Source organism: Mesoplodon mirus (genome assembly GCF_964341445.2).
Source record: "Mesoplodon mirus genome assembly, chromosome: 2".
Taxonomy (NCBI): Eukaryota; Metazoa; Chordata; class Mammalia; order Artiodactyla; family Ziphiidae; genus Mesoplodon; species Mesoplodon mirus.
The window spans coordinates 120,748,019-120,771,937 of NC_138977.1; the positions used below are offsets into that span (position 1 = coordinate 120,748,019).

Consider the following 23,919-nt stretch of genomic DNA (forward strand, 5'->3'; position numbering starts at 1 on the left):
ATGTGATTAAAGGTCTTCAGGCGAGATGGTGATCCTGGATTATGTGGGTGGGCCCTGGGTGCAGTCACAGGCCTCCTTGTAAGAGGGAGGAACAGAGAGACTGGAGGAGGAGAAGGGAGATGTGACACGGGGCCACAGGGCAAGGAGTGAGGACAGCCCCGAGAAGCTGCACAGGAAGGTCAGGGTCCTCCGCTATCGTCCGGGGGAGCACTGCCCTGGTAGCCCAGGAGAAAGGCAGGCCCGCAGGCCCCGCCCAGACCTCCTGAGTCGGAATCTGTATCTTTGCAGGAGGCCCGGGGATCACCTAGAATTTAGGAAGCACTGCTTTAAGCGATGCTCAAAACCTCCCCTCCAAGCACATGCTTCTAGATGGGAACGTGGCTACCACCTGTCAGGACCCACCACTTGGAGTTAGGGTCTCGAGGGGACAGACACATCTGCAAATGAGAACCACAACCATCACGGTGTCTTCTGTAATTCCTAAAACAACTTCAGGCGAAATACGGTTTTTATTTTCAAAACAGGTGCTGACTACTGGATTCAGAGCTGCCTTTCAAAACAATCCCCCCAGCACATGCCTTCTTGCATCTGACAAATATTTGTGAGGGCCGCTGGGTGCCCAGCTTTGGGCTGAAGTCGCCTGGATAGACCTGGGGCAGCCCCACCACGGCAGCCAGAGGAAGAGGATGTTTGTGCTCTGGCCTTATTTCCAAAAGCAACTGGCAGTACACTAATGGACTTGCTGCTCTGGAGCTCTTTTACAAATGCGAAGTTGGCTCAGGATGCTACAAGGATACTCAGAACTGACGTCTTGTGGATCACTTGACACAAAAATATTAACGGATTAATGGTAGGGGTTTGTTTCTCTTACACATTTCTGCAGCCAACCGTGCGTCTTCCTGGGGTTGTGAAGTGCTTATCCAGTGACAAGGTCATCATCTGACAACTACAGGTCCCTTCAATCTGACATTCCAGCTGGGTACGAGCTCCGGCCCAAGGACAGCCAGGGGACGTGCCTCACGGCCCCCGAGGGATGTCATCAGATCCCAAACCTGTTACCGACTCAACTCCTTAATTTCTGTTTCCTCACCTGCAAACTGGGAAAAACAGTGCTGGAGTTGGAGGGGCTAATAAACTGTATCGCTGTCCGCCATGTCCTGAAACAACCGATAAAGGCAGAGCAGCCGGGGAGATGGGGACAGCGCCTGGGTCTATCGCTGACTGAGACCGGGCCACGTGGCTGCCGAGGCAGGTTGTGTCAGGCGTGCACGAGGCTGCTGAGGCCCCGAGGGAGGCCGCGCGATGCGGAGGCAGTGATGCAGCGCGTGCAGTGCACCCCCTTACACCGAGCTGCAGGCCGCGCCTCAACTCCCGGGTGTGCGTGCAGCTCCGGGACAGCGCCGCGGGGCCGGCTCTCCCCACCCCAGCCCCTGCTGCCCACGGGCCCAGCACTGCACAAGGGGGTGCCGGCGCCCCCGGCCGAGCGGGCTCAGCCCCTTCGCGCCAGTCCCTCCCGCAGTCTCACTCGCCCTCCTGTGCCTCTGGCCAGCTTCCTAATGTTGCGCAGTTAGGACGCCCATCCGTCCAAGGGCGGGGCCCTCCCTGCGGGGAGCGGAGGAGGCCAGAGCGCTGCCCAGCTGCGCCCGCTGCCCTCCCGGGGGCTCCCCTCCCCTCACCCCCTCCTGCTCTGGCTCTGCCGCCCAATCCCCGCTGATGCCTCCCAGGTCTGCTCCCTTAACTCCCGGTCACCCTTCTCCCCCCCCAGAGCTAACCTTCGAACAGACTGAACCATGAGGAAACGCAAAGGCAGAGCAGGAGGCGTATCTGCTCTCGTATCGTCGTCGGGCTGAAGGGGCCCATGCCACAGCCTGGCACGGGCGCTCGCATGTGCGTGTGAACCTGCAAGCCGATGAACCAGCCACGCCCTTTCAGTACCTCTTTCCAGCACTCCCAACTCTTCTCCCTCCCTGACATGAAGGCGTCAGTTGCTGGGAAGGTGCGTTGGGTCACCCTCCCCTGGACCAGAACTGCCACGCGCCTGAAGGGAGGCTCTGGGTGGACAGGACCCTGCAGGTGCCAAGAGGGGACGTGTCGTCAGAGGCATGGCTGCGGAGGAGCATCTGACTTGTGCGGAATTCACACATTAGAGGTACACAGGCTTTGCAGACTCTTCTTTTATTTAGGAGACCGACCCCCGCCCCCGCTGGTTCTTGCTCCTGACAGAGGCCTGGGTGACCTGCACTGCTCCTGAACGCCTAACGGGGGAGTGGGAGCCACCAGGACTGCGTCTTCTAGAAAGTCAGCAAGTGGGCAGTTACTTTCATCGTGGAGAAGGGCGTTTGCACACAGTATGGTCACCCCTCTGCAGCCGGCCACTTCTAACTGCAGGATCAGGGAGACGACTTTTTATATTCATATATATACTTCCTTCAATCATATTTTAGAAATCAGCTCTGCCACGCTAAGATTTACAATAAAAATAAAATAATTTGCTCTGTAAACTATAGTAGAAAGTTTCAAATGTCTTAGTTAAAAACTATCTTCCATACAACGGAAAAAGGCTTTTGTATTCCTTTTGGGTGAAAGAAAACCCAAATATGCTGCGGTGGGAGGCTGTCCTGGCGTGTTGCTGGGACCCTGTGCAAGCACTTCTTGGCTGCAGGCTGTGAGAGAACAGAGCCGCTTTCTTCCCTGCAGGCGCGAGGCCCGACTTCTTCTTCCCTGGGCTCTTCCAAGATGCTTAAGGCTGCTCTGCCGTTGCCTGGTCCTTCGCAACGGCAACAAGCTCTGTAAGAGCTGGAAAGCTTCTTATGTCCTTTGTCCGCAGGCCTATCTTTTCGATCTGCAAAGGCCACGGGGATGAATCAAGTTACTGTGATGTCAGCTGAACGTGGAGAAGACCCTTACAAAGAAGAAAACAAAACATCCACCCTCACCTCACCCTCCGCGGAACCAGAAAAAGGCAGTTCTCTAATGACTGGTAGGATATTTCTTACTTTAAAATAAAGGAAGTAAAAAAAAAATTCCTTATTGTAGAATTTATTTCAGGGGGTCATTCTAAGAAGACAGTGTTAAGTTATCTCAGTTCATTAAATCAGACTCTCACCAGGATAAGAGCCTCTTTTGTGGACTGGAAGAGAAAATTCACACTAAGAGAAGTAATAAAGTAATTTTTTAACTGAAGCATTTTCAAAAAACAACTGGCCTGAGACCTTCATTTCTTAGTGTGTCACCCACAACCTTTTCTTAGAAGCTGATGAAGTCAAACAGCTTTGCACAGCAGCTGCTGTGGATCATTTCAGTGACAGAGACGCAGCACGCAGCGTCCTTCCCACCTTAACCCAACAGCCATCAGGAGCTACACGCGCACGCATGCACAAGCGGACCTGGAAAAACCTAGACCAAGTATTGAGTCTCTGCTGGCACGCTGTGGCTCGTCTGGGGGCTGGGGTTGAGGACTGCCTTTTCTTTCCCTCCCCGGCCCACAACTCTTTTGCTTGTTTGCCCTTCATGTGTCTATAACCAACTTTGCTGCCTGTCAAAAGACTTCTAAGTTTCTCTTGAGAAATAAAGAAACAAGGCAATGGACTTCTGCCAGAATCATCTCTAAATTCACCCGAAAGGGGAAAAATTTAGATTTTCAGTGATGACCCTGAACTGTATGAAAGAGTGACTAGAAAACAAGGCATCTTCTGATGGGAATGTTATGATCCCACTTCTTTTTCTCTCGGAAAAAGGTCTTCCTTGAGGATCTACTGCTACAGAAAACCTAAGCAGTTGACAAAGCCAGTTTCTGAACACCCCAAAGCTCTGACAGTCTGTGAGGATGGAAGGCCCTGTGCGGAATCCACACCTGCCCCTACGTGATGGTACCTACGTGAATGTCCACCCACACGCCGTGACATCAACATCTGTGTTTTACAGAAAACCTACAAAACGCAGGCAGGGAAGCAAAGAAGCTGTGCTGAGATATTTTTCAAGCACCGCACTGAGAAATCAACGGCCTAATGTTTCTCTAGTTATTCTAAAGCCAAACTAACTAATATCTCAAAAGACCCTCATCTGGCACCCGTGACGTATCAGGCACGTTCCAGGCAGTGGACCAAAAGGACACCATCTCTGCCCATGGGCTCACACCCAGCGGCTTCGGGAACATGAATGCCAGCGAGCCAAGAGGAGGTCAATTCCCTGGACCTCAGAAAGTCTGTCTTTCCTTTCTCATGTTCCCTAGGGGCCCGTCCTCTTCCTTCAAGCGTCTGGGGCCCTGGCCCTCTTTTCTAGCACCGGGAATGGAGTCCCGGTCCCTCCCAGCATCTCTGGGCTCAGGCGCACCACCAACTGGCTGCCGGGCCCTCGGAATGTAGAGTCAGGCCCCCTGGAAGGACGGTGGCGCTCGGGTCACCTGCTCTCCTAAATATGCGACGTCCAAGGCCAACTGCAGCCTGATCTTGTCATCGTCACTCATGCCGCCGCCACTGGGCCCGGCGGGGGTGGCGGGAGCGGTCCTCCTGGCTTGTTTCAGCCTCTTCAGGCTCTCCTCCATCTTTCTCACGGAGTTCAGGACGTCCGACACGGTCTCATAGTACCTTGAGCATGAGACACACAGACTGATGAGAGACACAACGCCAAACAAGCCCACGAGCTTTGTGGACCAAAACGGGGATTTTTAAGATAAAAATTCAATTCCAGTAAAAAAAAAACCCAGCCATGGTAAATACTGTTTCTCAAGACTGAAAGAAAAACAGGGTCTTGACTGTCTAGCACTGCATCCTCTCGGAACATAAGAACTATGTACAGGAATTCTGTCTAAAATGTCAGTCTTGAACACTAAGCAAGAACCACGGGCCAAACTGTCTTTCCATATCGAGGGTGAACAGCTGCAGCTCATTCCCCAAATGCAAGGAACAAACTCATTTACCATCAGTTCTAGGAACAGCTCATCTTTTAAAAAGTAATTCCGAACTTTTGAATAAAACTAATTGCCTTTAAATAGTTTCAATATAATTTCCAAATTACAAATGAGTTATATTTCAAAATTTTGTTCACAAGCTGGTTATTTGGCATTTGGAATACATTTCCCCACAGAAACAGTATTATAACTCATTGTTATGTTCTAAGTTAACTCACAAATGCTGCTTAACTCATAACTGGTCGAAAGAAACAAAACAGTACTGCAAAATTAATAATTAAACAAAATCCAACAATAAAATCAAATAATATACTTTCTGACATAACTCAGTGCTGGATTTGGGGAAAAGTAGGGGGAATTGGAAATGAAGAGATGCTCGACCACAGTGATACTGAACACCTCCCCTATTCTCATTAGTTTTAGGATTCTGACACCCATCCTTCAACAGTTGTAATTACACTGCACAACGAGTGTTTCCGCTTCCTTGATTACACTGGTCTCCCCAGCGCAAGTCTGCCGATTATGTGGCATGACTGGAGCCATCATGGACTGACAGAGCTGAAGAGAAAGGACCTGAAAGGAGAAAGCATGCCTGGACTCACAGAACATTCCTGCATGAAGCGACGTTAAGGACAGTCCAAGGCAGTGTGCTGGGGGGGCTGTGGAATGTGCCTGGGCCCCGAAAGGTGTGTGAGCTGGGAGAGGCCAGGCAGGGCCTTGGGTGGGGTGCAGCGAGCACAGTCGGGAAGGGACTGAGTGCCCGCACCCTGCCTTGTCCAGCAATGAGGGCACTGGATGTTCTTACTACCTTATCTACAGGCAGCCTGTGATGGTCCCAGTGATCTCTGACTTAGGGCTTTGCTAAGAAAGTCCAGAATAGTCCGTTTTTAAGTTACTTACTTATGCGTGCTCTCAGAGAGAGCGCCTTCTAACCACTGCTGAATTATGGCTTCTTTGAGCTTATCCTTGTGCCCACTCTGAAGCTGGTACAACGGCTTCAGAGCACTGTCCACGTAAGAGGAGGCTGTCGTTGGCACCTCCTGGAATAACGTTGGTGGGGGTTAAAGATGAACAGAAAAAAAAAAAAAAGAAGAAATAGAGTAAGTTACCCAAACCTCTCGTTCAAAAGGGCATTACGCAGGTACCAGTTTTGAGACACACACAAGCGTTGTCCACAGAAAGACCCCTGGAGACCAAGAGGGAGCCGTGGAGAGACAGCCGGGGAGGATGATGCCCGGAGCCGACTGGACTCAGGTTCCCTAACTTGGTATCCAAACGGATCACCTGGCCACCCCGTTAATTCCGGGTCTGATTCGGTGTGTGTGTTGCAGGCAGGGGAACGGGGCCAAGTTTTGAGATGGCACCTTTCTAACAAGCTCCCACCAGCGACCATCCGCTACTGGTCAACAGACCACCATTTGAGAGGTTAGGATCTAGGGTGTCTGACTTTTCTTAGCTTTGGTTTCTTCATCTGTGAATAAGGACACGGGTGCTCACTCTGTAGGACTAATGAGGGTATAAAGTCTTTAGCACGGTGTCTGACCCACGATGCAAGCGCTCGGTAAATGTAACACCCCGTTGAAGAGAAAGGGAAAAGTTGCTAGATTCCTAAAGGAAAAGTAATGAATTTGGCAGTATAAAATAGGTCTCTCCCACTTCAGACCAGAAAATTGGGAGATAAGGTACTCTCACTAGAAATGGGAATTCTGCTGCGTGTCCCAGATTTTAAAAGGAAAAGGAGAACAGCCCCAGCGGAGGTGAGCTGGGTCTCAGCTCAGCACTCAGCCCAGCCGCTTGCTGCACCCAGAACACGGGCCGGGCGGGAAGAGTAACCCGGACAGCAGACCAGGACGCAGGCTCGGCACACAACAAAGACGCGGCCCCGCCCAGGCGTGTCTGTAGGAACTCTGGGATATTCCAAAGGAACACAATGCTGCAGGAGATTCTCACAGTTCCTGAGAATAATTTCAGTTGTAAATGGCCTAAAATCCTACTATCCAACTGGGAGAAAAGAAAATCTATAGGGAAAATAAGTGAGAACTGACAAGAATGAAATGAGCGTAAATAAACACATGAAAATGGGAGTTCAAGAGGGAAAACTAAAACGCTGGTAAAAACAAATCCCCCAATCCCCATTCTACAAAGTGAGGACACAGAACTCGACTTTGAACACCAGTGCGAGCTTAATTTTTCACCTTATAAATGCCTTTAATATTTTTTAATGCAGCTTTCTATACCTTATCCAGTAAAAGACAGGAGAAAGCAGGTACTTCCAATGACAATATAAAAGAAATAAGGTAAATTCAAATATTTTCAAATATAAGATATGAAGACCAAAAGAAGGGTAGGACTTAAAAATATTTTATTAAAACGCCTTCTTTGAAAATACGATTTTTCCTTAAGGCCAGAAGTCCATGCTGTGCAAGTCCAACTACCTAAGTTGTGTCTGTGCCACATCTACTGAGGAGCCCCCTTCTCACAAATAGGGTTTCTCTCCATGAGACGGATTCTCCCCCCGAGAACCTATTTCTGTCCCTCGCTTAACCACTTCCTCCCTCTCTGGCCTTCCTGATATATATTTCCCCACCTCGAAATCCTTTTCAGTGAGGGCACTGACCTTATTGGTTCTTCGGTACAGCCTGGGAACCTCCAGGGCACTTTTCAGGTGACTGAAGCAAGACTCACTCAAGTCCTGGGTGACTCTGTCACTCAAGGCAGGCACACAGGCAGACAGAGACAGCCGGGAGTCCTCCAGGGCCGCTGCAGAGACAGAAGCATGTGTTTAATCACGCTGTCCAGGCCCAGGGGTGAATTCTATTTTAAATACCGTCAACATATTTAGAGAGCGTACTACAACAAACCAAATCAAATCAAGTTATTAGAATTAAACAAAATATCTCATTCAAGGAAGTTATAAACACAACAGAATACAGAAACAACCAAGGACTTACAACTAGAGAAGAAAATGGTTAGTTAAAATTTATCCTACAGTCTCTAAAATTCTATTGTAAATTATTTCTTATTCAAAGATTTGCTGAATCTAAAGATTCATTTTTACCTGAGATAGATGAAAAATTCTTAAAGCCAATCACTTCAAGTTTTGGCCTGATTGTTTCCAAGAGTTCTGGAAGCTGAAATAAATATGCATTTTATATATTCAGTTACTTTTTATAAATCAAAAGAAGAGTCAATTCTTTATGCATCTACAAACTCTAGAATATTATTAATGAACGATAAAACTAAACTTAGAACTTCCAGTGATTTTCATCAGAAGAAAACAAAATTCCTAATTAATGCTTTCACTATGAAAGAATCCAACAACATGGAAAACAGCATTTTCACGGCTATTAACAGACCCAGAAAATATGCGAAATCATTTTCTATTCTGTAGCTCTCCTCAGTACCAAAAAAACTCATGGTAAAGACACGTTTTTGCTCCAAACATACAATATTTGTCCAAGCACCACAAAATATTCAAACTTGAGAAAAGCAGAATTACATATCACAGCACTTAAACACATTCATCCCACAAAGTTCTGTTAATGGCAAAAGCAAGAACATGGAATCTATGTGGAGAAAACAGGAAGAAGTGTCAGCACTTTCAAAGTATAGCTGAAGATTACATATTACCCTGAAATACTGGGTAGGTGAATTAGAAATAATTAGAATCCAACCCACTTAAGGTCATGCCTGCACAGAGTAAGCGGAGCTAATGCAAAAAACAGCGGTGCCTGGCGTGCTGCTAGCCTGTGGCGTCACTGCTGGAAGGGAAGCCGAGGCTCCGGGCTAGCACATCCTAGGCGGCACTGGTAAGCAAGGGGGAGCGAACACACCGGGCAGGTAAACGGGAGCAACACCCAGAAGGGAGGTGAGCGGACGTGCTCTCGGGGTGCCCTGGGCCCACAGTTCTAAGCCCCGTGAGGACCGCCGTTGCAAACACTGAAGCCGGCACTTAGAAGTCCTCCGGGACACAGGCTCACCTGCTCCTGAAGCCTGTCCAGGTCTGCGACCACGTAAACAAGCTGAGTGCTGGAAACGGGGACCACGGGCTTCGTTTCGGAAGGGCCGCTTCCTCGGTCTTCGCCATTTCCTTGGGCGACGGAAGGATCTTTGCTGCCAGTTACCGAAGGCTTTTTCATATCCTTGGCACTTTCATTAGAGATGGGCCTGAGTAAAAGCTGAACAAAAGGGTTTCAACGATTAAATGTGTTTCCACCAGCAAGATACATGAGCATTTATACAGGTCAATGACTCACCACAAAATGCCAGCTGTCTACAAAGGATTCAGTGAATGTTTACTCATGAGAAAACACCACAACCCTCTCCCCAGGCAGGTGTGGAAAATAGAGAAACAGGACAAACTGCAACCCCATGTGCATTTCCCCTCCTTGACTTAAGTAACAGGCAGAAATGAAACAACAGGCCCCTAAACTAAAGGAAAATTAAGCTCTGGAACATCATAGGTTTTAAAAAATTAATTAACTGCTTAAGGTAAATAATTTACGGTATCTGCTTAATAAATGTATCATCATCATACGGGTAAAAAAATCAAAATCTAAACATCAATTATGCTTCAAATGACACAAATGACAGAAGTGTTCTTTGCATAATGGATTTTTGCTACAATGGAAAAAAACCTACGAGATGTGCCCTGGGATCGAGAAAAGAATGGAATATTCTGGATGTGAGAAGAACTGCTGGCTAGCATCTTGCCTGGGCGTGGCGTAGCAGGCCCAGGCCTAACAGAACTGTACCCACCCAACCGTGTCCCAGGAACTGCACGGTCTTCGTGAACGGTTTCATGGAGCAGGGTAGGCTCCTGAGACCCCTCTGAACAGAGAGAGGCAAAGGCAGAGGCGGAGAGGAACTTCCGTGGAGCACCGCTGTCTGCCAGGCCCCTTGGTTATCAGTTTGCTGGTCAAATCTCTGTCTACTCCTCACGACAAGCACAGACAGAAGCTGTTTTCCTACTTTACAGATGAAGAATCTGAGACTCAATTTCCCTAAGACCACAAAATTAGGTAGAGAGTGGCAGAGCCCAGGTCTGACGCTGTCTTGCAAGCCTGCGCTCTCTCCACTGAGACCCTCTGCTCCAGCTGACAGAGTGCTTTCCTCTCTATGGATGAGGCCTTCCTCATGTCATCTTCCCTAAGCTTCCGCTCACATCTCTTTTATACTCATCACCTTGCCGTGGCCGGGGGGTGCGTCTGTCACTGAGCTGTCTATGCAGCAGGCATCTCTGAGACGCGGGTGCAGGGCCTGCCGGGGCTGGGGGCTCAGCAGCGGACCACACGAGTACTCCCGTGGCTTTATGCACAATATCTAATAAACCATCAGAGGCATGCGGACACTTAATGCATCCAACTACTACTTCTGAAATGGAGGGAAGGGTAATTAATTTTACTACCTTTTAATCTCAACCACTTGGAGTTTTTACACTTCCAAAGACTAGATACTAAAGTACACATTTTAAAAATCATTTTCATTAAAATGAGCATTTCTGTTTTAGTCTGGAGGTAAAGATCCTGGTTTTCAGAAGGGAAAAATGAGGTGGCCGGTGAGGGGCTTTCCCAAACGACAAAGCACTGACCACGTGACCGCAGACGCCCCTCAAGGCCACACGCGCGCGAGTGAAAAGGAAACCCAGAAGCGGAATTGGGTAGCAAGTGAGAAGCTGGCCTGCAGTCCCCGCATAAACCTCTCATGACAACACGGCCTTTAAAACTCTCAGCACGTTCGGCTTCGCCCATCTTTAATTCGTTTCAGCCTCGATGAGGGATGAGCCACCCGCCAGCCCTCACCTCCTTGACAAACACGGAGTACCGCGCCAGAATCTGCAGAGTGAGTCTCCACAGACGAGGCACCAGCAACGGCAAGAACATCTGGTCAGACCAACACCTCTGCAGGCTGCTCCACGTCCTGTGAGAAGCCAAGAGGCAATACGAACTTCCAGCTAGACAGAAAACACACGGTTAAGGAATCTCAGCTGAAGGGCTAACGGCTACAATCTTCAACGTACAACCTAAGGGTGAAGCCAGCAGCCTTCTCAAGAACCCTATGTGCTCAGCAAAGCTTCAGGGAGGTGTTTCTAATTTTACATGACTCCCCCCCAACCCCAGCCATCTGATAAACATTAAACATCAACGGCATTCAGAAACCGCCAGTTAGCAGGCACTTTATACCAAATCAACAAACACGAGCTGGGGTGCCAGTCACTGGCAAGGGTTTTCATCTTCGGTTCTGAGTTTGTCCTGTCTTCTCCTTCCCTCCCGCATATGCTATTTCAATACAGGATGTCGATTACATATGGCCATTTTTGGCAAAAACAGCTGGAAACTAACTTTGAGGCTAAAAGAGTGCAGCTTAGATGGAACTTGGCTGCACGAAAGGGAGCAGAAAGTGGAGTGGAGCTGCCCCAAGACCCTTGTGGCTACAGGAACAGCCACCTACTAGGTGAGTGGCCACCGGGCATGGCTACAACGTGACACAGATGAACGAGGCTGTAGGGATGCAAATGATGCAAACGTGTCTGCAAAGTGTATCCTAACCCCGGTCACCTGCGCACTGTCCCAGGACCAGCCCAAGCGCTCTGGAGGCCCGGGGCAAGAAGCCCCAGCTGTGAGCCATCCCCCAGAGGGAAGGCCACCCTGATCCTTCACCTCCACTTCAGAGAGAAGTGAAGCGTGGCCACTTGGCTACAAAAAGGGCTGCTCCCTTAACCACAGCAGCGGTTATATCCCCTTGACACGTTATACTGAGGAATGAAAATGAGGTCTCCTTCCTGTGTTCTTAAAGCAGACTTTTTATCATCTCTGTACAGCAAGAAGCTCTATAAACCCTTTTTTAAAAAAGAAGTTAAAGTACGTCTTTGGGTCTAACTTACGGAAGAAAGGAAAAGGTGAAAGTGCCCCCAGGGTACTGAGATCCCCAAGATGACTTGGTGAGCCTACTTAACTCACTTAGTGACATTTGTCACTTTGAGGCAAGTTACCTGGTGCGTCTTCCAGGACATCTGTAAGTGCTGCTTCTAAGGATCCCGCTATTTCTCTAAATCTGAGAGAAAAACAAGAGTGTAAACTGTTGTTTTCTCTGCTGCAGGCAGCTGTCCCACCCATCCTCCCCTCTCCCCACGAAAACAGGACCTTCCTCCACTGGCTTGCTGGTGAGGCCAGCGCTGTCAGAGATGCCGCACCAGCCCTGATGCCTGTTCTCCAGACTTTTTTTTTTACCGAGCAGGAAATAAACGTGTCTCAATTAATCCATCAGGAAGCCATTCCTGGCAAGTCCCACCGGCTATAATCAGGTAATCACTTCAAGGCCGTAAGACTGGTTTTTCCAATCCTCTTACATCAGCCCTATCAGAAGAAAGTGAATGTCCCCCAAACTAAGAAATGGGAAGGCTGTATTCTGTGTCTTTGTTTGCAGCTTGAGAAAAATCACTGAAGGCAGGCAGTTACACCAGAACAACTGCCTAGTGCTCTTCAAACGTCTGCTGCCGGTCTCTCGCGCTGCCATGGTAACTGGCCTGCCGGCCCTGAGGCTCAAGACCTGCTTCCTGGATGGGTTTTCTTTTTCCTCTGCTGGCCCACTTGTCCCCTCATACCATCCTGTCACAGACTTCTATTTTAATGACTAGTGTGGACACATTTTTATGACTCTGAAAACTTTGTGTGTGTGTGTGTATTTCCTTAACTAGCTGCTTACGTCGCATCTTTCTTCCCAACTATATAACTCTTCCATCTTCATACTTTCTTCACCATACACTCTTCTGTCACCTGCTAGTTCCTTTGCTAGCAATAAATTCTGACACATGCTTCACATCAATTTACTGAAGTCATAATTCTGGTTTTTGGATAGCACTCACGTGCTTTTTAAAAGCAGTTCAGAGACTGGTTTTCAGGAGTAAAAGCACTTCACACAAGGAGCAGCTGCCCTGCCCGCCACAAAGGTGTGAGTGGCTGACAGCGGAGGACTCTGGACCGCCCTGGCCACTGGAGCTGGCCGGTGCCCGCAGCGTCCCTACACCACAGGGAGGGAAGGGACTCGTCCTCTGCCCCGTGAAGCCTGCGAAAGGCTCGTCTCTCCAAGCAGCAGGGAGAGGCACAGAGGGAGCAAGTGACAGGAGGCAAGCGGGGAACAGAAGAGAGCGCCGGGGCCCAGCGAAGGAGGCGGTGGCCCCGAGCACAGCGAGGAGGGGGCGGGGCTGCCCCGCAGAGGAGGCAGCAAACCAGCACCTGCGTCAGCCTCAGCCCCAGCCCCTCAGCCCACCTTTCCTCCAAATCCACACAAAACACGGAGAAGGCCTGACAGCTCACACAGCGTTGTTTACAACAGGGAACACTGGGCCCCAAGGAAGGGAAGGGCCTGTGACACACAGCACATCGACGCTGAGCGCAGCATGAAGGGAGGTCAGCTCGAAGCTCTGCAGCCGTGAGAAGAGCAGGCATAATTCAGTGCAAGTGAAGACACGGGATAAAATTATATGTACATCTGTGACAATTCTGATAAACACACAAACGAGAAAGTGCAAGAAAAATGCAGCAGACCCGACACCAGTACATTTCACACAGACGTGCTGACTGCGTGGGACCAGCTGTTGGACCCTTGAAAGGAAAGCAGTCGATGTCACGTGACCCAGCTGTCCCCTCGGCCCCCAAGGGCCAAGAGCCCAGCACCAGCCCCTGGCACAGCCTTGCCGGGCAGTAACTTCCAGGACTGAAGTGATACGTTATACTTCTTAGAAAAGAAACAAAGTGAGACATTACTTTGGTGGAATTTGAAAAGTTGTGCTGTAGTCTTCATGTGTATATGGGATGCTATTCTACTCTTGATAGGAGATGTGGAAGAAAGGCAACCCCAAATACAAACACTCCCAAATTCTTACACTTGGGTTTGGGGAGGGTCTGGAGACGCACTTCCCAACGCACGTCTCTACTTCACGTGTGCACACACTTGCGGACGGTGGAGGGAAAGGAAGGTACGTTAGTGCCACACGGACTCCACGTCATAAAGGAGCTACACCATGCTCAGCGCGTGCTGAATGTAACAGACACAGAACACACATGTGACCGTCCTGGGAGCATATAACATTCTAGCGAGATTTCAATTAAAAAAGACCTAACACTGCCTGTGGCATTTAAGGGGCGACCAGCCCAGATTCCAGGCAGCCACTGATTCGCTACCATTTGAGACTGTTCTGCGCACGTGTGCATTTAATCTCTTCCTATGAGAAACAGAGTCCTAACCCTACTTTCCAATACTCCCATAAGAACAAATGAAGCGCAGACACAGTAGGGTACCCGGGGCAGAAGGGGTGTGCAAGTGCTCACAGAACGGTGTGTGTGGGCCAGGGCTGCCTTTTTCCTGAAGGTGACAGAGATGCAGGCATAGAGTCAGGCCCGGGAGCATCCACCTGCTACTGAGGGTGCAATATTAATACTTCTTCCTAGAAACATGTCAACACATCACCACCCCACTGGCTTTAGGCTTACTTTAAATGACCCTGAAGTGAATCAGGTAACACTACAACTCTGACCCCAGCAGTGTTTGCAGAACATTCTGTCATCCCTCAGAATAAACAATCTAATGCCTGATAAAAATCAACAGAACGGTGTCCTATAAAGTATTACTTGAATTTATTTCTTAAACGGAAAAACAAATGTATTGAAAGTTATGAAGTTCCACACTTCATAACTCAAACATAATTTTTAAAAATTTTATACATTTTAAATAAAACTGTTTACAAAGAAAAGTTAACCAATCCCTTTGAATGCTATGGCTAAAATCTGCTGAAGGTGAAAACGTCTTTCAGGGAACCGGCTGAGTTCCGACAGAGTTTAAGGCTCAATCACCAGCTTTGAGAGAACGTATGAGAGGAGAACCTGCCGAGGCCGGGCTGTGCCATCCCTGCGGGGCCCAGAGCTCCAGGAAGCAAGGTGACAGTGCAAGATTACCAAGCATGGGGCCATGGGGTCTGGGGAAAATGACTAGAAAAGAGGGGTTCGGAGGCAGTAGACGGGAGTATGGGCTGTGACGGCATTGGATATCTAAAGCAATCTAATTTTGAACCTGGACTACAAAAGACATGGGACAGTTGAAACATTATTTCTCTACTGCAGTCTTATGCTATAAAATGATGCTGCACCATTTTAAATTCTTCTCACAAACCAAAAGGGCTTCTTGCCCTGGCTTAGTGTTGATCATCACATAACGATTACTTCCCATGCAGTCCATGAGTATCTTAGACAAAAAGAATCCTTAATTTCCTACCTACAGGATAATGTAACCTTGAAAAATTAAGCATAAAACCCAGTATTGTATGTTAAAGGGCATCTTACCAACAGTCTGACAGCTATGATTTCATTATCAAAAGATGATTACATACATTCTCAATCATGGCGAGTAATTACAAATCAAGGTATCTAATTCTTAGTATATTTCCCTCTGAATTATTCCTTAGAACTCTGGGGAAGGACTGCATCATAATTAATGAAAACATCCAACAATTTAAACAAAAAGCCTATGAGTCTTTAAAGAGCCTTCTAACTAAAATGCTCTCGTTAACACCATTCTATGGACGAGCTGACTGTGATCTCATTCAAGAGAATCTGCAAAAATGGCTGTTATCATCTAGTTTTCTAAGGGAACACATACTGTTAAGAATTTATCCTAAATTTCCCCCAATAGTCTACAGAACCACTTATTGACATAGGTGAAATCATTATGACATCTGGAAGAAAAGTGTCACCATTTTCCAGAATAGAGAGAAAAAATGTCACAAAGTATTATAAAGGAATCCAAAACAATAGATAGAATTATTATCAATTGATAAGATGGAATCAGCTACAAAGACTACTTTAAGAAAGAATACTTCTCCCGACTCCCTCTGAGGATAAAAAATGTTCCAGATGAGCAAAACAACAAATGTAGGGTAGATCTGCTATTTGAAGCAGGTGATGAGAGAGGAAAACGGAGAGAAAGAGCTTCTAGGTGACCTGCTCTTTCTGTCTCTTCACGACGAACGAGGACGTAGCATGTGGGAATGAAGCCGGGCCTGGTCTAGCTCGCTCTGAGTCTAGTGTTCTCAGCTCTCTGATGACCAAGGAGTAAAACTTATCTTTCTGTCATACAAGCCAGAACTCTGGCAATCACGATACTTCCTGTGCATTTCCACTCTAAATTTTGTTTCCCAAAGAACAGTATGATGATCATCAAGAAGGGGCTGTTAGTTGGAGCCAACATCCTTAACTGGTGTTCAGATTCTATTTTAGAAGGGTGGAGGCGGGGGGGAATAAATTACTGACCTTATTTGAAAATACACAGGCAAGTTCCACTTATTATTGAAGCTGTGATAGGCGGGATGTGCTCTTAATCTTTTTACACTGGCCTGTGATCCACATTGCCGTTCAAATGTTCTTACAAAATCCATACTTATGGTATATTTCTAAAATAAGAACAAACAGGTGGCATTTTCATTTTAAGTGAACTAACCAGAACTGGGATCATATAGTGAAAACTGTAATCAAGATAAAGATCAACACACAGAATCATAGTTTCTAGATCTGATAAGGACCTTATGGGATCTTCCTTCCAAGGTCCCCGCTTAAAGATCAAGTAATGCCCAAAGTGGTTCTGTGACGTGCTCAAGGTCTTAGGTGGCAAGCCCATCAGGAGACCCAGGCATCCTAAGTCCAGTGGTCTTTAAGCGACAGCTGTCCCCCATCTTCTAGGGCACCCCTAACCCAGTCCATTGGAATCACAAGAGATTGCAGATTAAGTGGTATAATTTTCATTGCCTCTCCAGAAGAAGAAGTAGAAAATTTTAAAAAGGAAAGAAAGATTCAAACCATGTGAGTAATTACATCCTTTTTATAGATGGCACAACATGAAGACTGACAGGAGGAATCTAACAAAACCATTAAGAGCAGAAGCTAACACTTAATATTTATCATCCTCACACAGTGCTTAAAATTGTATTACTTACTTTAACCCAGAAAACTGCCCTACCCGGTAACTACTTTTATATCATCCCCCATTTTATAAATGACGCTTCCTCTTCCGCTTAGGCTCAGAGAATTTACCCAGATACAAAGCAAGGAAATAGGGGAAACAGAACCCTCGCCAGTCAGCAGTGCAAAACTGCAGTTGCACATTCCTTTGGCGAGGGCTCTATTCCCCAGTCCCCAGGCTCTGGGGAGGACACTGCAGGACTTCCATGTACTTCTCATTAAGAGGGACTCTGTTCTGGGTCACCAAACCAATCACCTGAATATGATGATATCTGTGCTTATGTGGGAACTTTAGTGCAGTAAGACTACCACAGGTGTTCAATTTCTTTCAACTGGTTTTGAGCTACACTTACTGAATCCCCTGAGTGTGGTCTACATGTGTGGAGTTGAGACAAAGAAAGGTATTACTCATCCCTTTTGGGATAAAACTATACCCCTGCATATAATGGGTGTTAAAAAAAATACAAAAATATTTTTCTCTTCACAAAAGCATGTCCCATAAAAACTGAAAGCTGAAAGCATTTCTTGCAAAAAATGTTTGTACCCGCAAACATTAAGTATTGGTTTAGAATTCTAAAGTTGACATTCTATCAGAAAGCTTTATTTCTGAGCTGAAAAATCTCCTGAGCCTAACACTATCAAAATGATTCTCTAAAGAGGAATGTAAAGGGTCTTAAACTGCTAATGCTTAAGACCTCATATTGTTCAACACACTGTAACATGGGCCAAGAGAACAGATCAGTGGTATTTCTGGGATAATAAAGCTCCCAATTTGTTGTCTTAGCTGTTTTGAAGTCTAGCAGGCCCCAGGCTCACCACACTCACCTTGTGCCTCTCTACACTTTAAAAATTAATAAGCAATTTGACCAAAGCAGAATTAGAAAAAGAAGCAAATAGAACTTCTAGAAATGAAAATAAGGGTAAATTGGAAACAGGTGAAAAGGAGTTTAGACAAATCTGAAGAAGGAATCAGTGAACCAGAAGAAGCACAAAGAGACAAAAAATTTAAAAGTGAATTCAGGAAACACAAAGGATAAAGTGAGGAAGTCTAATCAAAAGTTCTAGAAGAAAATAACAGAGGAATGAGAGAGAAGCACAACTGAAGAGTTAATGAATAAAAATGATACAGAGCTGATTAAAAAAACACCAATCCTCAGATTCAGGAAACCCAACAAATCCTAAATACAATAAATAAAAAGAAGCCCACACTAGATTATCATAATGAAACAGCATACTAAAGTCACAGACAAGATTTGGGAAAGAAGGCATTATAACTACAAAGAAACAACAATAACTATTTTCATAACGGAAGTCAAGAGACAATGTTCAAAGTGCAGAGAATTCTACTTCCATCAAAACTGCCTTTCAAACACAAAAGCTATAAAGTTATTGTCAGACATACAAACTGAGGGTTTATCATAAAAAAGTGAAATTTATTATCAACAGGCCCTGCTAATAGATGAATTTCAGGATGAAGGAAAATGATCCAAGAAAAAAGGTCTAATATCCAAGAAGGAAGAGTACGCAAAGGAAATGATAAACATGTGGAATAATTCTGAGAGGAGAATGACCACCATGTAAAACAATAAAAATAACACCCAATTTGGGGGATTAAAAAAAAGTCAAAATAGAAATAAGACCCTGGAAACAGTAATAGATACTATGGAATGGGGTGACTGTCATCAAAGTACTCTAAGATCCCTGTGCTGTTTGGGAGAATGAAGAACACGAGTGAGCTTTAGATTCTGTTAAGTAACCACTAAGGTTACTTAATACATAAAGAAATAAAGGGTAGAACTTCCAAATTAGTAGAGGGGAAAAACAGAATAAATGAGGAAAACAAATCCCCAAAAGTCCAAAATACAGAGAAGGCGGAAAAGGAAAGAAAAAAAGAAGGGAGAAAGGAAAAGAAGGAAGAAAAATGGGACAAATAGGAGGAACCAAAGAATATATCAGTCACTACGATCACTGTAAATTTAACAAATTACCTAATTAAAAGACAAAGACTGTCATGTTGAAGAAAACAATCGAAAAACCAAAAATCAAAATCCAGAGCAGGAAGAAGAGGAGAGGCACCGAGGGGCTGAGCGACACGAGTACTGAGCAGGAGAGCTGGGCACGGACTCAGGCCGCCCGGCCGAGAGCCTTTATTCTTCTCCAGGACACTACGTACTATCTTTAAAAAATGGTACAACGGAAAATTAACATACAAGTCTACTTCTGAAATATTAACCATGAAGTCTTTTAAATGATTTTTTTTAAAAAATGAAAATATCGAGGCCTCCTAATCTTTCAAATTATAGAGGACACTTACATATTCAATTTAAAATCCAATCCGTTTTCCTTCAAAATGATACAGTAGAGATCTACAAACTTAATTTTTCATGGAAAACAACTGCAAACAGCCTTGTTTTTAATGGTCCTTAGGATCTTTTTTAAAATTAGAATACTCAGATCTAGTCACAACTGCATCTAAACTGAATTTTACTTTACATTCTAAAAAATATTCTTAGTCCTTGAAGTTATCAGAGACTATGACTTGAATAAAACAGTGTGTGTTTTAAGGTAAATGCTTGCTACGTAACTCAGACTGTGGTTTTTCCTAAAACCACAGAACCAAGACTGTGCAGAAAAGATATGATTATCCTAAAGTCTCAGGTTAACATCTTCAAGAATCAAGACGATGGAGGAAAAGGTACCTGGTGAAAGGCATCGGGATTCCCAGGATTAAAAAGTGAGGGCAATTTTTCTTCTAATCCTCGTACTATTTCTGGCCAGACAGAATTCACCAAAAAATCATATCCGGGAACAGTATTGCCTTTTTCACTGTAAGATAAGAGGAAAATTTCAGTCAAATACACCGGAATCTTCTACTTCCAAAAAGCAAAATTCCACTGTGGTGTTTTTATTAAAATAAAAGTTCCTCAGCCTTAAAATTTATTTCAACCTTTTTAAAAAAACGATATTTGTCAATTAGTTTGTTCTTAGACCCAAACTTCTATTTCACTCCTTGATTTCATTCTCATCTTGAACCTGACACATCCTCTGTGTCCTGACTCCTACATCTATCTATCAAGTAGTAAGCAAGCTGGGGTCAAGGATAATGGAAAACTACACCGACTTAACTTGGCACAATTTTCTCCCCTAAAATAGGCTACCATGTTTGTACTCTGTCTTGAAAAAGAAGCAGTTTAATACCACAGGAAAAGCAGTCTTTGTGGGACTTCCCTGGTGGCGCAGTGGTTAAGAATCTGCCTGCCAATGCAGGAGACACGGGTGCGAGCCCTGGTCCGGGAAGATCCCACACGCCGTGGAGCAACTAAGCCCATGCGCCACAACTACTGAGCCTGCGCGCCGCAACTACTGAAGCCCGTGCGCCTAGAGCCCGTGCTCCGCAACAAGAGAAGCCACCGCAATGAGAAGCCCGCGCACCGCAACAAAGAGTAGCCCCCGCTCGCCGCAACTAGAGAAAAGCCCGCGCACAACGAAGATCCAACGCAGCCCAAAATAAATAAATTTATTTCTTAAAAAAAGAAGAATTATGTTACATCTACTCTGCCTGTGCTCTGTAAATGGAACAATAAAGCCTACAGTACAGCACATATATTTTTTAAAAAAAAGAAAGAACAAAAGAAAAGCAGTCTTGTATTCAGCCGTAACACCACTCAACTCCACAGCACTATAAATCACGCTAACTGCCCAATTACTGACAACTTTCTGATTCATCCCTAAGATTACCCTCAGTTCTAAAGTTCTATGACTATTTTACGTAAAATCTCGATCACAAATCTTAATACAAAAAACTGATAACGGTCATGCTTTTTGTGTGTGCATGCTTTATTCTGCATTTTTAGCCAAAAGGCTGGACTCTGGGTTTCTAATCCACAAACTTAGATGAGAGATAACACTGAGATAAAAGCATGCACTCGGGAGCCAGAGTACGTGAGTTCAAATCTTGGGTCATTTAACTTCTCTGTGTTTTGGTTTCTTCATCTTCAAAACAGGGATGATAATGATACCTACTCACAGGGTCATTCTATGGATTAATATTTGTAAAGCATTTAGGATGGTGCCTAGCACACAGTAAGTGCTATGTTAATAGTGGTTAAATACACAAGTACATAAACAAAAAAGGCACGTTCCTTAAGTTTCTCTTGAACTTAAAGACCTGTAAGTAGCTTTAAGCAACACCATCTCACTGTTCGACCCACTTTGACTGCTCCATTAACGATATGCTCTATATTAAGATAATTGTCTTTAAAATTGATCATCCATGCAACATACGGTCTTATTTTTTAGCAAAACGGGGAGTTGTGTAGCTAAGTGGTGATAACAAATTGGCATTTAACATTCTGATAAGTATTAAAAATAAACAGTAAAAATTTTTCATAATTTTCCTGCTTAGCAAAAACTATCAAGACAAATAGCTTATTCAGCTTTACTGTCCAGAAAGAGCTATCAGATAATCTCATTCTATAATAGGTAAGAATTGACGAGAAATTACTGGCGGGATTGGAGGAGGGTCCAGGAGGGAAAGAAGATGCCTGTGTCCCACACACCCAATTCCACGTATCATATCATATACTTTTAATCATAATAAGAACTAGCTCTATTAAGGTATCGGAAGAAGAAAAAACAGAATTGAAGGTTTTAAAATACAAATGCACAGAATCTGAACAACACTGAAGGACAAGATCACCTCATTCCCAAAGTAAATGTCTAATTAAAGCCCCAAAGAAAAAATTTAAATCTGTGAGATCAACAATTAGAAAAGCTAATCCACATTCTTCGGAAGATAAATCTTGAATGTCGCTGGTGTCCCCAGTTATAGAGGGCACCCGAAGGCAGAAGCTGAGCAAAGGAAGGTCAGGAGCGCAGGACAGGACGATGGGGCCTCAAGCAAATGCAGATGGCCCACCAAGGTACAGTTTAGATTCCTCACATTTCTGAGGTTTCTACATGAATTCTGCCACACTGAAAACCATGGAAAAGAGCATGTGAGGCTTTGTAACTTGACATTTCAGGACCAAGACTAGGTTTGTCAAATCTAATGACTGGTTGTTTCATAACTGTGGCTTCTTTAATCTTACCCCATGACTTCTATTAAATTCTTACCCCAAATACAAATCCAACTAAATCTTCATGATTACTAAGCAAAAGTGGCAAAACAAGGCTTCATTTGAAATCGTGTAGTGGAAATAGGGTACTTCACAAGTCAAGCAGCGTATTTGTTCCCCAGATTTTTTTTCTTTTCAAAGAACAAAAATTCAAGACCAAATATAATGTTTACTTCATGAAGACAGGGACCTCATTTGCCTTTCTAATGCTGTAAATAGGTTAAGTCTTTCATCCTGCAAACATTGGGTAGTTACTGTCTTCAAGACACCGTGCCAGGAGGGAGGTGTGGGCCGTGCAGGAGGGGAGCACGCTGTTGAGATGGAAAAGGTGAGAGCAGCATGCAATGGCCTGCAGAGAACAGGATTAAAGGGAGATATCAGGATAAAAGATGGTCTCTTGAAGGAAGTGGCATCTGAGCTGGGGCTTCACATGGAGTGACTGGTCAACAAAAAGAGGGAACGGGAAAGGCGGAGGGGACTCTGAGGAAAAACACAGACCCGCCCAGCGTGTGCTGGGGTGGGCAAGTGCAGCTGTGTGCTGGAGAACAGCAGGGCGAGGGTACCACAGAGCAGAGTGCCCCACCCGAGGACCACCGGGGCCAGAGCACAGAGGGCCTTGTGTGCTGATCAAGAAGCCTGCATTTTCCACAATGAGCAATAAGAAGCCACTAAAGACTTAGGAAGAAGGCAGGGCATGAATCTCAGAACTGTGGGTAAATGTGCTAGCAGAGGGGCAGACTGAGACGTGAGAGCAGGTGGGGAAAACCTGTTACTGTGGACAGAAAAATGACAAAGGCCTGGACCAGGACAGTGGCAATGGTGGAAGGCAGTGGGGTATTTACAAAACAGAACTGAAAACCATGGAAATCAGACAAAAGGAGGGAAAACTGAAGATGACTTTAACCACAATTAACATCTTATAAAACCCGCTGAATTAAACTGAATTGATATTTATTAACAGATGATGACATTAGAATAATGGAAGGAAACCAACTTTTATTTCAAACCTAGTTTAGGGAAATGACAGTGTAGGAAAGGGCAAAGCATAGGCTGTGGATTCAAGAGAGACACACCAATCACCTCCGTTGCACCCACTACAGTTTCCTTCTCTGTAAGACGAGGCTAACGGCCCCTGCCCAGCTCAGAGCGCTGTGCTAACACACAAACAGGAAAGGGCATCTGAACCCAGTCCACACGAGACTGCAATCATCAGCAGGGCACGAGCGGCTCCCAGGAGCAGCCCCTGACTGCGGGAGCTCTGAGAACAGCTGCTCAAACTACCTTGAGGTGGCTCCTCCTGTGACCTCTCGAAGGAGGCGGCAGTGGTGGGGAACGAACTCCAGGAGCTTACTGTACATGAGCTGAAGATCACTCGGATGAGCATCGACAATCTGCTCTACGATCACCTAGTAAAAGGAGCATCATTTTTAAAAAAGACAAGCATGAATTACATATCACAAGGAAAAGAACAAAGAAAACCTTAGAAGTGTGTTTCCTCTCGCCTCCCTCCTCCCCAGCTGACGTGTTTTCTAACAGTAATAGCCTGACTCAGAGCTAGTTCCAGGATTCGGGTGCATAGCCCTGACCTGGGGGAGACACAGGCTGGGTGACAGACACTGGCCTGAAGCTGAAAAGCCAGACACATTCACCTGTTTCCCTCCTGAGCTTGAAAACGAAATAAAACGATGGTTTCCCATGACAACAGCTCCTTGCTGTCTTGACCGTGGCCTTTTCTTCTAAACACCATTATTCAGATTAGGGGAAGGTTTGAGACAGAGAAAGATGGAAGGAAGTATATTTTATTTTACTTTATTATTATTTTATCTTTTGTGTTAAGGTTGAGAATCAAGAGGCAAATGACAAGCATATGAATTTAAATAAAATT

The 23,919-nt window shown here is 45.5% G+C and overlaps 1 protein-coding gene across 2 annotated transcripts in view; it reads right to left on the reverse strand.

The window, feature by feature from the left end:
• Positions 1-2,159: 2,159 nt before the first annotated feature.
• COG2 (component of oligomeric golgi complex 2) overlaps positions 2,160-23,919 on the reverse strand; it is a 41,719-nt gene continuing 19,959 nt past the window's right edge. The window contains exons 8-18 of one of the 2 annotated variants that reach the window (XM_082630979.1): positions 23,316-23,440; positions 19,617-19,743; positions 16,213-16,352; positions 11,901-11,962; positions 10,711-10,862; positions 8,890-9,087; positions 7,968-8,040; positions 7,527-7,669; positions 5,810-5,949; positions 4,403-4,586; positions 2,160-2,842 (exon numbers count right to left, since the gene is read on the reverse strand). In XM_082630979.1, the coding sequence (XP_082487105.1) occupies positions 2,741-2,842; positions 4,403-4,586; positions 5,810-5,949; positions 7,527-7,669; positions 7,968-8,040; positions 8,890-9,087; positions 10,711-10,862; positions 11,901-11,962; positions 16,213-16,352; positions 19,617-19,743; positions 23,316-23,440 (1,446 nt within the window). In that variant the 3' untranslated portion in view covers positions 2,160-2,740. The remainder of the gene's footprint in view (positions 2,843-4,402; positions 4,587-5,809; positions 5,950-7,526; positions 7,670-7,967; positions 8,041-8,889; positions 9,088-10,710; positions 10,863-11,900; positions 11,963-16,212; positions 16,353-19,616; positions 19,744-23,315; positions 23,441-23,919) is intronic. The other variant, XM_082630980.1, reaches the window with a different exon arrangement.